Consider the following 16,367-nt stretch of genomic DNA (forward strand, 5'->3'; position numbering starts at 1 on the left):
AATTCCGCCATTACGCTGCTGGGCGACACCCACCCCAGGAAGAGCCGATGGAGGCACAGGATTCACGCCACCGAAGATGATGATTCCTATCAGGCACCCGACCGCACGCTGTGCATCAGGGTATTCAGCGCGGACACAGCCCCATGGACTCACCACAATCTCGGAGAGCCCGCAGAGATTACTCATGGTTGTCTCCCACTACACATTTTCCAGGACTCAAGTTGCCACGTTCGGATTTATTGCTTAAATGTTCTTCATTTACAATGTTCTCCTTGATATTACAGTCTCACATAACTCTATTTGAAGTGCTATATGTTTAAGTGACACAGGATGCCATCTTTGGCACAAACCATGACACTGTATTCTTACACCGCAGCGCTTTCATCACTGATACATAGTGACAAGACATGACCTCTCGACACAAATTACCTGATACCAACTTACTTCCCTCAGCCAAGGGACCTTCCACTCCTCGACCATCTGTTGTACTTTTCTTAGATATTATATGTACGACAGATGCTGGTAACTATATGACCATATTTAAAACCCCTACTAAGACACCCTCCACTCATACGACTTCATGGAAAGCAGCGGCGGATTAACCTTCTACATATATCTCAAAGTTTCTCCTACGTTCGGTACTTCCCAACCTCCACACAGTGCAGTGGGAAGATCCAGAATTGTCTCTGGAAAGCATTTCACTGATAAAACACTGTACCTGCCTGACCTATCTCGTAGTAGATTAGGTTAAATACCCCTTTCCAACTCCCACGCCCTCTTTTATCTTCTTGAACAATTACACGAACGGTATTATACTCAAATCGCAGGAATCTCCCTACTTCCTTCCTCGCTCCACTTCGGACACTCCCCCGCTATACTAACATGGCAGATATGGGCCCCAACAAGCATAGAGCGACTGGCTCTATTAAACCACAAACACATTTTCAGATAAAGCTAAGCTCACTGAATATCCAAGGATTAAACACCCCCGAAAAAAGGTCCCAACTGCTTTATACATTACAAAAAAATAAAACGCAAAACGCATTTATCCAGGAAACTAATTTCCGCACTGACAATATACCCAGACTTGGCAACTACCATTACCCCACAATGTACCATGCCTCCAACGACACCTCTAAAACAAAAGGGGTTGCTATACTAATTTCGAAAACCTGCCCCCTGCAAATCTTGGAAACCAAGCAAGACCCTAATGGTAGATACCCATTTCTCAAATGAACATTACACAACAAACCAATTACCCTGGCAAATATATATGCTCCTAACAAACGACAAGTCACGTTCTTTCGAGAAACCTTGCAGTTGCTCACCGAATTCTTTTCTGGCATTCTTGTAGTGTGTCGAGACTTCAATGTAGCGCTAAACCCACAACAGGACTCCTCCACTGGTTCAACCTCCTTGCCTTATAGAGCTCTGAGAGCAATCAAAAAACAACTGCAGGAATTGACCCTACACGACGCGTGGCGCACACTACACCCAAACGATAGGGATTTTACATTTTACTCCTCACCCCACAACAAGTATTCCAGAATTTACCATTTTTTCATCTCCCAGAATGATTTAACTCTCCTCCCCATCTCAATGACATTGACTTTTCCATTGTCTAGTCCCACAAACTCGATATGGCGACTGGACATCTCCTTGTTGACGGATCTAGACATCATAAAAAAAAAAAATCACCACCCGACTTTCCCAATATTTCCATAACAATTCTACAGGTGAATCCAGACCTCCCATCACATGGGCCGCACACAAATGTGTAATGAGAGGGGAATTAATTTCAATAGCTGCTTTCAGAAACAAACAACGAGGAGCCCATATAACCGCTCTCTCCACTAGAATTCATGCATTGGAAAGGACTCATAAATCATCACTGGCCACTAAATCGCTCGCGGAGCTCTTTACAGGCAAGGGAGGATTTCAGAGAGGAAATAAATAAAACACTAAGGCGCAAATACATTTTGAATCAAAAACTATATTATGAATTCGGCAATAAATCCGGAAAATTGTTAGCTAGAGCATTGCAACGCAAGAAAGCAGTATCAACCATACACGAGATTAAGAACCCCACTGGGAAGTCTTTTGTATCCCCAGAAGACATCGCCACCCAATTTGTAAATTATTTCTCCAAACTTTACAACTTACCCCCAACAGAAATGACAGACCCCACTCGAAATAGACAGGAAGCGATATCTACCTTCCTATCACAATACGGTGTTCCACCCATTTCCCCTGAAGACTCCACGACTCTTGACTGCCCTATTAGTATTGAGGAAACCACAACAGCATTGAAACAACTCAAAACAGGAAAAAGTCCTGGTCTGGGTGGGCTAACCGTTGGTTACTATAAGACTTTTCAGGAGATACTCACCCCTCATTTTACTAAAGCATTCAACTCACTTGCTTCATCTCCACAAGGCAATAAAGATTTACTAGAGGCACATATCACCCTAATACCGAAACCCGGCAAAGATGAAACAGTAGTGACCAACTACAGGCCCATCTCCCTCCTAAATGTTGATTTAAAACTATACGCCAAATTTCTCGCTAACCGAATACTCCCTCTCATCCCTAAACTTATCTCACTCGACCAAGTTGGTTTTGTCCCTGGCAGAGAAGCTAAGGATAACACCATAAAAGCTCTCCACATTCATCATCAACTTTCATCATCCTCCTCACCCAAACAACAAGGTTTCCCTTATCGCTCGATGCGGAGAATGCGTTCGACAGAGTGGCCTGGGTCTACATGTCGGCAACACTACAGGCAATGGGGTTTCCCACACAATTTCTCCAAATGATATTAGCATTATACTCCTGCCCCACGGCCAGAATAAGGGTCAATGGTCGCCTGTCGGACGCCTTCTCCGTTTCTAATGGTACACGTCAGGGATGTCCACTATCACCTCTTATTTGTATACTCACTTTGGAACCCATTCTACGCAAACTTAGGGCAAATCCCGATATTAAAAGGCATTGATATCCGCAATAAACAATAAAAGATTGCAGAATATACTGACGACATCCTACTCTTCCTTTCGGACCCCCTGATCACCACACCAAACCTGTTAAAAGATTTTGCCTCCTTCAACGAACTATCCAACTTAAAAATTAATTTCACAAAATCTGAAGCCCTTAATATTTTCCTCCCTCAGACGTTGGTGATGCAATGTAAGACGAATTTCCCTTTCAGCTGGGAACCCCATGCCCTTACCTACTTAGGGAACCAAATACCGACCCACTTAGATGAACTATATGATAGAAATTACCTACCGATACTCATTAGTGTACAAAAGGATCTCCTCAACTGGACATCAGGCCAGTTCTCCTGGTTTGGAAGAATTGCCATCATAAAGATGAATGTCCTACCCCGAATATTGTATATCCTCCAGACCATTCCAATCAAACTACCCACATCATTCTTCACCACATACAAGAGAATATGCAGGAACTTCATATGGGCCGCAAAGTCCCCCAGATTGAGCTGGGATAAAATGATTATCCCCAAACTAAAAGGTGGTCTAAGTCTTCCCGACATCCATAAATACCATTCAGCTTGTCACCTTACAAGAATAATCGATTGGCACATTCACAAATCCACTAAGGATTGGGTTGACATTGAAGATTCCTTTGCCCAAGTTCCCATTTCCCACCTACCATGGATTGATGCAAAAGCAACGGGGCGTGGCCAAGATGGCGCTGTGAGCGGACGTGTCTGTGAGAGCTCCGCTGCAATCCGGGACTGTCTCCCTCTAAACGGTGGCTAAGAGGCACCAAACGCTGGCAGAACTGGATACATGTACCGCCGCTCGTCCCGCACACCAAGAGGAAGGGGTAAGAAGCTTAAATTCCCCCCTGTGACCGAGGAAACAGCAGCAGCCTGTACAGACCGCGTGGGAACCGAGCAGCGCACTCTAGTTAACATGGCCACTCAAACACTGCAGCCAGAGCAATCCTCCTCCACACCGCCAGGCCTGGCTGAGGTGCTGGCGGCCATAGGTAATTGCCAGGCCTCTCTCACCACTCTAACTACTAAAGTGGATGCGGTGCAGATAGATGTGGGGCTAATAAGACTGGATATGGACAAAATCCGCTCCAGACTGTCTGATGCTGAGCAGCGCCTGGGGCATGTGGAAGATACTGTGGAGAATCATGGGGCTGATCTGCGCCCCCTCCATACTAAAATCAGAGCCCTGGAATATAAATCTGAGGATGCAGAAAACCGCAACAGGAGGAACAATCTCCGTATTGTAGGACTAGCGGAGGGATTAGAGGGACTGTCTTTATTGAAGAGCTGCTCCGGAACCTTCTCCCTGAGGCCCAATTTTCGCCATTTTATGCCGTTGAGCGGGCCCATTGGATACCTCCTAAACCGGGCCCTCCTGGAGCACCACCACGCACTTTTATTTTAAAGTTTCTTAATTTCCGTGACAGGGATGAAGTACTCAGGGCTGCCAGGGTAAAAGGAGAATTGAAGCACCAGAACCTTAAGTATTGTGCCCCTGGCTGTGCCAGGTGAATTATGCCTCTAAGCCTGCCATTTTATGGCTTATTCAGTGGTTTATTCATACATCCTGTGATTTGGTTCTATATTATACCTTGATGGACTGACTCCCTGGACTGGGCACTGGCGAACCCTAGTGCTCAAGTAAGGTACTGCAAGCTTAATTTTTCCATCTTTCATGGTTTGAAGTTGTATACTACTGCCTGGATGACTGCTTTCCTTCCGGACATGTGTTTGGGAGCCTTGTTTATCCTGAAGGTACTGTACCAAATCCAGTGCTCCACATAATAAGAAGGAGGAACACACTGACAAGAAATGGAACAGTTTGCCAATCCATATTTTTTCTTTTGCTGGAGATCCATCTCCTATTTTTCAGTGGCGGCGGAGCTTCTCATCGCTCTAAGTGGACGTGTTATCCACTAAGTGTCTACACCCACTGGTCCACGCTCCCTGACCGTGGGGTTTTTGATGTTTGGGGAACAAAGCATTCCTGTGTTGGGGTGGGGGATGCGGGGAGGGGGGGGGGATGGTTGAAGGGTTGTTTTTGTTCACCAGTTTTTTTCTCTTCAGGTGCTTAAAATTGACGATTTTTCTATTGAGATCTCATGACATGCATGGTAATGAATGTGTTGCTGGACTTGGATGCTGCCCTCAAGGATTGGCCCATCTCCATATTTCTAATTTACCCAGTATCCAATGGCTGAGTTTAGAGTAGTATCTTGGAACGTGCGGGGACTTAATACCGCTGTGAAGCGTTCCCTAGTGTTTTGTTTCCTGCATAAACACAGGCCACAGATCTGTATTCTTCAGGAAACACATATGCAGAGTAGCAGAACGCCTTGCCTGAGAAAAGCTTGGGTTGGCCCAAACTACCACTCCACGTTCTCCACGTATGCCAGTGGGGTCAGCATCCTGGTCCACAAGATTTTGCCGTTTAGACTTCTAGAAGTCAGAACCGACAAAGAGGGGAGATTTGTTATTGTACATGCTAATGTCTACGATAAAAATGTGGTTTTAGTTGGTGTCTATGTTCCACCACCAGCTACTGGCAGAATCCTTCATGAGATTATGCAAATTGTGGTGCAACTGGACACCGCTTTGGTTTATCTCATGGGAGATTTCAATATGGTCCCCTCGGTAGAGTTGGATCGACTGCATGGCTCGGCACGTGACACTCCGGATCTCAGGCAGTGGGCGGACACGTTCGCCCTCACTGACATCTGGAGGCACATTTACCCACAGTCTAAGGTATTCACATGCCACTCAGCTACACATAAAACTCTATCGAGAATTGACCTGGCTTATGCTTCTGGCCCTGCACTACAATTTGTTCAGGACCTATCTGTGCTTCCCAGGGGAATCTCGGATCATGCCCCACTATGTCTGACGCTAGCGCTAACTGTGCCTCCAGGTACTCGCCTGTGGCGCCTGTCCAGATTCTGGGCCAATGACGAGAGACTACAGGAACCTCTCACGGCCTCCATCTGCAATTTTTGGACGGACAACGCGGGTTCAGTCTCCCCGCCTGTTCTCTGGGATTCTTTTAAAGCTTGGATGCGGGGGGAATACGGGGTCAATATCAATAGATTGAAACGGGAATCCACTCACTCCCTTGAACAGCTGGAGGAGCAGGCGACTAGGTTGGAGTCGGAATATGTCTCTACTCCTGATGACGAGAGATATAGGGCATGGAAGCGAGCTCTAAGAGCTCTGTCCACTGAAAGGATGACTCAGACTTACAAAGCATTACTCTATTCAGCTCAGAGGGTGTTTGAGCATGGGGGGAAGAATGGGAAGTTATTAGCATGGCTGGCTAAGGGAAGCATACCCTCAACCCCTATAGGTTCCATTAAAGATGAGTCGGGTCAAATTTTAACAACTCCCAGTAGAATTAATGATCGATTTCGGGACTATTTTAGGGAGGTTTACTCCTCTAGAACAACTGCTTCTGACTCCTCCATATCCTCCTTCCTTGACTCCCTATCCATTCCTGTTTTGTCTAACAAGGCAAGGGAGGGCCTGGAGGCGGATATTAAGCTTGAGGAGATCCAAGTAGCCATGGGGCATCTCCAGGGGGGGAAGGCCCCTGGGGCAGATGGGTTACCATCTGAATTTTATTCCAATTTCTCTGAGCTCCTGGCTCCCAAATTGACCTTACTGCTCTCTAAATTCGCAACATTGGAGACTCTGCCTGACACCATGAACGAGGCAATTATTGTATTGGTTCCTAAACCCGGTAAGGATCCACTTGATTGTGCATCCTATAGGCCCATATCTTTAATCAATGTGGATGCCAAGATTTTTGCTAAGGTCTTGGCTATCCGTCTATCTCATGTTATTGAAGATCTGATTGGTATTGATCAGACGGGTTTTATGCCGGGTAAGGGAACTGATATCAATATTCGACGCCTGTTCCTTAATTTAACTATCTCGCATGACAATCCGGGGTCCAGGGTTATCGCCTCTCTCGACGCCGAAAAGGCGGTTGACTCGGTTGAATGGAACTTTTTGTGGTAAACATTGCGTAGGTTCGGATTTGGACCTAAGTTCATCCATGGTGTACACTATACCATACTCCCAGAGCCCGCGTACGTACTAATAACTGGGTCTCGGACCCCTTCAATTTATATCGTGGTACGAGGTAGGGATGTCCGCTCTCCCCCAGTCTGTTTGCCCTGGCGCTGGAGCCCCTGGCTATCGCCATTAGGGGTGCTTCGGATGTCCAGGGCTTGCGGGTGGGTATGATGGAAGAGCGCCTCTCCCTCTATGCCGACGATGCACTTTTATATTTGAACGACGACGGGCCCTCTCTACAAGCTGCTTTGCGTATATTTGATCATTTTGGTGGATTGTCCGGGGTTAGAATAAATTGGACCAAGTCTGTTATATTCCCTTTAGACGGAGGCGGTACCTCTGGACCCCACTCCTCCCCACTGCAAATGGTAAGGGAATTTAAATATCTAGGGATAGTAATCACAAGAAACCCCTCGGAATTCATAGCCAAAAATCTCACCCCTTTTATACATACACTGCACACAAAATGCTCCGCATGGGGGAACTTACCACTTACCCTTCTTGGATGCATCAATCTCCTTAAAATGATGATATTACCTAAGTTTAACTATATATTCAGAAATTGCCCGGTTTGGGTTCCTATTGCTTTATTTAGGGAGATTGATCGGCTAGTGAGTTTGTTTATTTGGGCCGGGGGAACCCCTAGGCTGGCTCGTTCCACATTGTGGCTGCCCGCGGATTTGGGGGGGCTCGCTCTACCCAATTTTCAAATCTATTTCTGGGCAGCCATGTTGGTAACAGTGCACTGGTGGTGTCAGGGCTCGAGATCTAATGCTGCTGTCTGTCTTGAAGCCAACAGTTTGGGCTCCCTGACTGACCTCCGCAACTTCCCTTATAGAGGGCCGGGGGCTTACTCTGTGGTGCCCAGTCCTACCCGGGCAACCTGGAAGGTATGGGTGGCTGCTAGACGGAGGTTCCGTAGACCGGGGCAGTTATCCTCGGCTCATCCATTGTGGGGAAACCCAGCATTACAACACTTCCGTACTATTCCGGATCCTCAAGTCTGGGCTAGATACGGTATTATAACACTAGAGCATATAATGCTTAGGGGAGAACTACTCTCTTTTCAGGAGTTGATAACTAAATTTGGGCTACCACAGTGGATGAGATTTCGATATCTCCAGCTTAGACACGCGGCTAGGGCCCAATTCCCACAACCCCCGACCCTACAAGCTGATCCCATTGAAGAACTTTTGTCCCCTGGCGATCTATTAAAACCTCTATCTTCTCTTTATAATGCGCTGTTAGGCAAGGACTCTCCCAAAATAGTAAAGCTGTGGGAAAGATGGCAGGCGGATATCCCATTGTTGGACAAGGAGGGTTGGGACGATTGTCTAGATTACGGCCCTAAATTAGTGATAGCATCTAGGGATAAAATGATACAGGTCAAATTTATACATAGGGTCTACTACACCCCGCAGAGACTCCATCGCATTTTCCCTGAGAGTGATCCCGTATGTCCTAAATGCAAGATACAAATTGGTACCTTTTTTCATATGTTCTGGGAGTGCCCCATCATAGTGACATTTTGGCCTGTGATTTTTGGAGAAATTAATTCCAGGTTGGAGGTATCTCTTCCTATTCTAGCTGCGCTAGCTCTGTTGGGAGTGTTTGATGATGAACAAAGGCCCTATCATCTTAAGCTCCTAATCTCCTATCTTCTTTTTTACGCCAGAAAGGAAATCCTTATGAAGTGGATTGATTCTTCCCCTCCGTCGGCTGCGGCCTGGGAGGCACAGATTGAAGCAGCCATACCCATGTACAGAATGACGTATATAAACCGTGGGTGTCCATGGAAATGGGGGTGGATCGGGTGGACGGAAACTCAGAAATACTTGGTTACTGGTATTGAAATTTTCTTTTACAATGCCATATTGTTATTTATACTGAATAGAACATATCGTGGTAAAGCATGTACACCTACTATGTAGAGCTATGTATAGTGTCAATTGGTATTCTGTAACTTTTCTTTCTTTGACAATAAAGCACCTTCGTTTGTTAAAAAAAAAAAAAAAAAAAAAGAATACGCCACTCACCTGCTGACGGGACCCACACTCCATGCTTTTAGAACAATAGCCCAGACACTTCGATGGTGCCCCTATCCAGGACCGCTGACCCCCTTAGTGGGCAACCCTGACTTCATGCCTGGAGTGCCATTTCGTAACCAACCTCACACCCATATAACGCACCGTCTTAGAGCCTCACAATTTTTTCACAATGGTACACTCCTTCCATTCAATATGCTACTCTCACATTTCCCAGATTACCATGTACCATTCTATAAATTTCTTCAAATCCGACACTTTCTGAATAACGCCAGACCTACTTCCCAGTGGTTTAGAGACCAGACTCCCTTTGAAACACTTTGCACTAGCACGCCTCCGCAAAGACATCTTATCTCAGAAGTTTATTGGCGAACACGAACCCAAAATCAATGCAGTTAACCAAAAATGGGAAACGGAACTCAGGTTAGACATACCTAAAGAAGAATGGGAAAGCATCTATGAGCACATCCATAAAGGATCCGTAAACATTTCGGCACAAGAAAACTCTTACAAAACATAGTCGAGATGGTACAGCACACCAGATAGAATCCATCTCTATCACCCACCTGTTTCACCTTTGTGCTGGAGATGCAATACTGACGTGGGTTCTTTACTCCATATCTGGTGGAATTGTCCACAGATAAAACCATTCTGGGAAAAAGTTCACGAGGCGATACCCCATATCACAACCTACACCTTAACTTTTACGCCGTCCCAATACCTGTTACACCACTCTTCAATTTCACACTACACGTACAAAAAAATCCCTTATGCTCCACCTAATAAATGCTGCTAAAGAATGCATACCATTACATTGGAGGAGCACTGAACCGCCTACCCTAGCAGACTGGTTCAAATGTATTGAGAAAATATCTGAGATGGAAAACCTAATCCATCAAGCCACAGAAAACCCAACGAAATACAGGAAAACTTGGGCTTGTTGGATACACTTCAGGGAATCCCCAAAATATCAGGAGCTTCTTCGCAACTCTGCAAAACAACACAGTAAAAGAGAACTGAGGTTCTCTATTTAGGAATATTTTAAAGTTCAGACCTCAATGTCCACCGTATCTGCCATATTTTGTTTTGTTCTCACTTTTCCTTAGATAACCTAAATCAACACGAACCCTCATCTGACCTTGAAGTACATTCTTCTGACTACAAATCTAAAGCGGTTGTACACTCATTGTCCAAACTTTACTTAACAGGGACGACAGGACCAAATTCAAGATATCCTGCGTCTGTTTCCTCCCCCAAAAATAAATGTACCAACAACTTCCCCTATATTTCTCTGCTCATATAAGGGCAGGAGAAATGGCTACTCCCACTCTTGCTACAGAGGCACAGTGTACATTAATATGTAGATCAACAATATTGCCATAACATGTGGTACTTCTATAGCCGTCTCCCTCGCACAGCATGATCCCATTCGGGGTGTGAAGGTTGAAAATTGGCGTTTCCTGATCTACTTGATTGATCCAAACAAACCTCCAGGCCTCATAAATCACATTGACGTTCACATCCTCATCCATTGCACTGTATAGTTAATCTGTTATGTTCATTTATTGATTAAAGTTCAACCTGCGTTTAATCCATCAGAAGATACAACTACGCTATGATAATATTTAATAAAATGTGAACAATGTCACGATAACTGTAATTCTGAATGAACCAAATGTATAAATTGGAACGTACATTATATGTTAATGTAACTATTATCTCTTTATCAATAAAATATTTGAAACAAAAAAAAATATATGAGAAGTACTGTATAAATTGACAGTGCTATATAAGTGACTATAATAATAATGAGGGAACCTGTGGTCTGGAAAAACACTGCTAATAACAGTGGAGCTTGCTGAACTATAACCAGGTGGACTAACATTTTCTGTTACCTGTTGTTTTGTGAAGCGTAAACCCCTGCATGGGCAACGTTGTAAAGACTTTGCTTTTCCTTGAAATAAAAGTGGGCTGACAAGCCTTTAAAACACAAAAAAAAAAAAGAAAAGCAAATATTCATTTGCTTTTCAAATGCATCAGGGTGGACTGCGAGCGCAAAGCTCTGCGCTCCAATTCCACTTATTTTTAAGCTATTATCAGGTGCTTAAAAAAAAAAATAAACACCACATGCAATGCATGAATCTATCTATTAGTCATAGAGGGGGTGTCTGGAGAGGAGGGGGCAGCGCCCATAATGGATGGGCTGCCCCTGGTAACAGGTGCATGGAATAAGACCATGAAGTTAATGGACCAGGGAAACATAAAAGGCAAAGTTCTCAGTATGGAGATTCCCAGACAGATTTGAAGGCCTGAACCACAACAGAATGGCACTTTTTAGAACTTATGTCACGTACACATGAGCGGAATTTCCATCAGAAAAAACTTGGATGGTTTTTCCGACAGAATTCCGCTCAAGCTTGCCTAGTATACACACGGTCACACAAAAGTTCCCTGAACTTTAGACCGTCAAGAACGCGGTGACGTACAACACTACGACAAGCTGAGAAAATGAAGTTAAATGCTTCTGAGCATGCGCCGAATTTTTCCGAGCATGCGTGATTTTTTGCACGTCCGAATTGCATACAGAGGATCGCATTTTCAGATCGGAACTTTCCCAGACCAAAAAATAGAGAACATGCTTTCAATCTTTTGCTGGCTGGAATTCCGCCAGCAAAAGACCGATAGAGCATACACATGGTCGCATTTTCCGACAAAAAGCTCTCATCGGAGTTTTGCTGGCAGCATTTCCGATCGTGTGTACACGGCATTAGTCGCATTTTAGTCATCTGAATAGTTTTAGTCCAGTACATTTTAGTCCACTATTATCTCCAGTCCATTTTAGTTGACTAAAGTCTACAGTTAGGGAGGGAAAACATCCTCTTTCCTCGAAGCTCCGCCTGTCTGTTAAAGCCCCAGCTCCCTAAGTCCCTAACTCTGTCCACAAGCTGTATTAGCTGAGAGACGCAGGCTCCCTCTGTCTGCCTGCTGCCTAGGAGTTCTGGAAAAATACTCTACAGAAGGGTACAAAAAACTACCGAAGAGGAACTCCTCCATCAGATTTAGGTCCCTCTAGATGTGACGTGGTGCAGTAGCGTCACTAGGGTTGGTGTCACCTGGTGCGGTAAAATGTGGTGTCACACCCCCCCCCCCACTGAGCAATCCAAGGCACTGAGCAGGCTAGCACATCAGTACAGCTCTCCCCCCCTAGCCTGCCGCAGTGCTCTGTCCTGCCGCTGCGGAGTGACAGCAGGAGCAGGACAGAGCAGAAGACACTGGGCAGGCTAGTGCATTGGGCTCTCTTCTGTCTAGCCTGCCACAGTGTTCTACAGGGCGCTGGGCAGGCTAGCTTCGGGACGGTAGCGCACCATCATGGTGCACACCCCAAACCGGCCCCTGTAAATGTTGTGGTTTATGCCAGTGCGCCAATCCATGCATTGTCACGGACGGGGGTGACACCATCACGGTTAGATATAATTTCTTCTTAATGGTGTCACCCAGGCCTTGACTGGGACAAAAAATAGCCCAGTGTAATCCCCCCTCTCCCATGTAAATCCTCCCAGTTTATTCTCCCATAGTGTGAATTCCCCTAGTGTAATTCCCCCCACCATTGTACTGCCCCATGTAAATCCCTGCAATGTAAACCCCCCACAGTGTACCCCCCCAGTGTATCCCCCCATGTGAATACCCTCCAGTGTAATCCCCTGTGTAACCTCCCCTGTGTAGTCCCCCCAATTTAACCCCCTTGTGTTCCCCAGAGAGAGCGTTGCAGCAGCCGTCTCTGGGAGGTTCAGCCCCCTCCTCTTTCCTCCACCGCCAGACCAATTTAACCTCTCCTGTGTAATCCTAGGGGGATATCGGTTTATTGTTGACTATATAGTGTATATCTCCCCTCCCTACATTTACAGACCCCAGATCAGCACGGCTCTGTCAACTCAAATGCCCCTCCTTCTAGGCTTTGTTGTGGATGTACTGTATGTGTGTAGGAGGAGCCTAGGCTCCATCGGCTGTGAGATGTGTCATTGTTATAGGCATGCCTCTGCCTCACAATTCTTTTTTTCTCCAGGAGCATATAATGAGTTTGGAAATTCTAGATAAATGTTTAAACAATGCATTACAATTTAACCAAACCCATTAGATTTTAGACTAAAAAGGTACTGGAGCGTTTAGTTGACTAAATGAAAATTGTAATTGATTTTCGTCATAGTTTTCATCAATTGACTTAATTCTAATTTTATCTGCGTTTAGTTTTCATCACTGAAAACATCCAGCTGATGAAAACTATGACGAATATATTTTTTTCAAAGTGTTTGCAAAAAGGCTGAATGAGATCAGTAGAACAGATGTAACAGTGGATAAAAACAGATGTACTTTACTGTAAAAAGTTTTTTTTTTTTTCCCTGCACTCGAAGCCCCCCCCCTCTTTTCTCGCAACTGATATTCACAATATTGGTCCCTAGTAGTGTGCTGGCTGTACAGATAGCTCTTCTGCTACTTGTCTGGTTTGGCAAGGGGGCCAAATAAAAAAATTGCTGTAAAGTTCAAAGGTCTATTCAAATTAATGTCCCTTCATTGCCCTTACTTTTTTTTTTTTTTTTTAACCACCTGTCCTTTTACCCAGCTCACACAGACTCATCTTCCTTCTATGTTTGGAAGCATTAGGTCTGACTAGGCAATTGGGTATTCAGGGGATGTGCTGAGAGGGGCACTCACGTTCATATTTGACACATTATAGCAATTCTGGGCGGAGATCTTTAAAATGGTAGCTACTTTGGTTAATTTTCCCCTAAGGCCTGATCCTACTTTTGCATTGCTCAACCGCTGTCCCTCTGATCTCACGAAAGCCCAATCAAGACTTTGTGTACAAATTATGATGGCTTCTAAGCAAAGGGCCTATAAATTCCCCTCGCTTTTATTAAGGTATTACAAATACACAAGCAATGATACACAGTAAAATTAGGGCTACAATAAAGGATAAAATCCCTAAATATCTCAAAGTTTGGCAGCCCTGGGTGGACCATTTTATCCCACTGGGCTTTGACTCCTCACTCCTGGAGCTGTACGTTTCTGGCACGACCTGTCCTGCTGTGGGCCGTGGCCTCACTTCTTCCCTTTTCCTCTCTGTTCTCTTTTTTCTTCTTGCTGTTGTCATAAAATAATTGGGGTTCTCCAAGCGTGTTTTATATACCTTACTCCATTGTTGGGTAGTTTGTATTATATTATACTCTCTGTACAATACAAATATATACTATATTACAAATGTTTTGTGGGGGCTCATTGCTCTCCTAACTCATACATCTTATAGATGATGGATGGATCTATATGATTCACAGTATAATAAGTTGGCTATTCAACTAGACATGGATAGTAAATAAATAAATGTAGCGACTAAATGAATAGTCCATAAAATGAAAACATGAAGAAAACATGAAAAACTCTTCTTGTGATCAGTGTATCCACACAATTCCACCACAGTGATTGTTCCTCCTCAAAAGGAGTGCACACCACCACCAGTAAAAATGCGCGCTCACTTCCCAGATGAGTCAAAACTCATATGCAGATCTCCCCACAAGCTCTTTGCTCTCCCTTCCTCTTTCCAATCAATGGTGGGTAATCCAGATGGCTCTTTTCTTAATGGTAACTCAGCTCATTAATATCCAAAGAAGCGGATCTCCCAGCTTGGCTCAAGATTCCATGAGTTCAGGACATGTAAGTAATAAGTACAGAGACCATAGTGTTCTCCGTATACAAATCTATTCAAAGCCCCCAAACAGACAAGTTGCACTTACAAGATAAAAACTTTTAAAATCACATAAAAACCTCCAGAGTAGCACCACCGTGTCCACATACACAGTGCCTGGCTGGACGTGACTATCAGCTCCTCCCTTCTAGACGCGTATCGGCCAATCATGTTTTATTTGTTAATTTTATGGACTATTCATTTATATGTAAGATTTTAGAGATTTGCACTTTACATTAATAATTTTACACACAGCGCTACATTTATTTACTATCCATTTTGAAATCAGTGTGGTGTACCACTTGGAATGTTTAGCAGCTGTGCACGTTTATTATTCAGTTATCTTATTCAAACATCACAATATTTTTTACTTGTGGCGCTGATTGTTTCATCTTATAATTTAACTAGACATGTATGGACATTTTCTTTGTACTTTCAACCTAATTGTGGTCTTGTATGTTTTGCTATCTCCTTTAAATAAAGATATTGGAACAAGAAAAAATTTGCTGTAAGGCCTAGTGATTCACTTTTGCCTAATAATTTTCCTCAGTTACCTTTCTTTCAGAAGTTTTGGTGATATACTCCTTACATGTTGAGAGACCAAAGATTCAACTGTTGAGAGCTGTAAAAAAAAAAAAAAAAGAAAGAAATAAGAGGAAAGCACCATTAAACAAGTCTAGAATAAAGAAGCTGAATATGCATTCTTCATTGGTTGTATTATGCCATTAATTTGTATTCAGTTCCTTATTCTAAATGCTGCTATAATATCTGTATAATGTGTAACTTTTAAACAGTTCCAATGATTTCAATCAATACTTGCTGCAAGCATAAATTGTTTCTTTACAAGATGACACAGCTGTAATGCTCACTTTTTATTAGACATTGTCCAATACAGTGCCTTGAAAAAGTATTCACACCCCTTGACATTTTCCACATTTTGTCATGTTACAACCAAAAACGTAAATGTATTTTATTGGAACTTTATGTGATAGACCAACACAAAGTGGAACATAATTGTGAAGTGGAAGGAAAATGAGAAAAGGGTTTTCAATTTTTTTTACAAATAAATATGTAAAAACTGTGGTGTGCATTTGTATTCAGCCCCCTTTACTCTGATACCCTTAACTAAAATCTAGCTGAACCAATTGCCTTCAGAAGTCACCTAATTAGTAATTTAATCTCAATATAAATATAGCTGTTCTGTGAAGCCCTAGAAGGTTTGTTAGAGAACCAGAGTAAACAAACAGCATCATGAAGACCAAGGAAACCACCAGATAGGTCAGGGCTAAAGTTGTGGAGAAGTGTAACTAGTTGCCGACCAGCTGTTGTCGTTATACGGCGACAGGTTGGCACTCCTGCATGAATCGCCGTAGCTGTTCGGCGCTTGTGCTCCCAGCCCGCAGCGATCAGATTAGTTCCAGAACCAATCAGTCTCCAGGCCAATGATTTCTGGCCTAGACCTGGTGATCGGTTTTGGCGAATGGCAGACTGT

The 16,367-nt window shown here is 44.0% G+C and overlaps 1 protein-coding gene across 7 annotated transcripts in view; it reads right to left on the reverse strand.

Moving 5' to 3' along the window:
- The window catches only part of ZC3H11A (zinc finger CCCH-type containing 11A), a 754,301-nt gene that overhangs the window by 65,379 nt on the left and 672,555 nt on the right, over positions 1 to 16,367 (reverse strand). For all 7 annotated transcript variants that reach the window (XM_073615852.1, XM_073615851.1, XM_073615846.1 and 4 more), the window contains one exon: positions 15,430 to 15,497. In XM_073615852.1, coding sequence (XP_073471953.1) covers positions 15,430 to 15,497 — 68 coding nt within the window. The remainder of the gene's footprint in view (positions 1 to 15,429; positions 15,498 to 16,367) is intronic.

This window comes from Aquarana catesbeiana, linkage group LG02 (genome assembly GCF_042186555.1).
Source record: "Aquarana catesbeiana isolate 2022-GZ linkage group LG02, ASM4218655v1, whole genome shotgun sequence".
Lineage (NCBI taxonomy): Eukaryota > Metazoa > Chordata > Amphibia > Anura > Ranidae > Aquarana > Aquarana catesbeiana.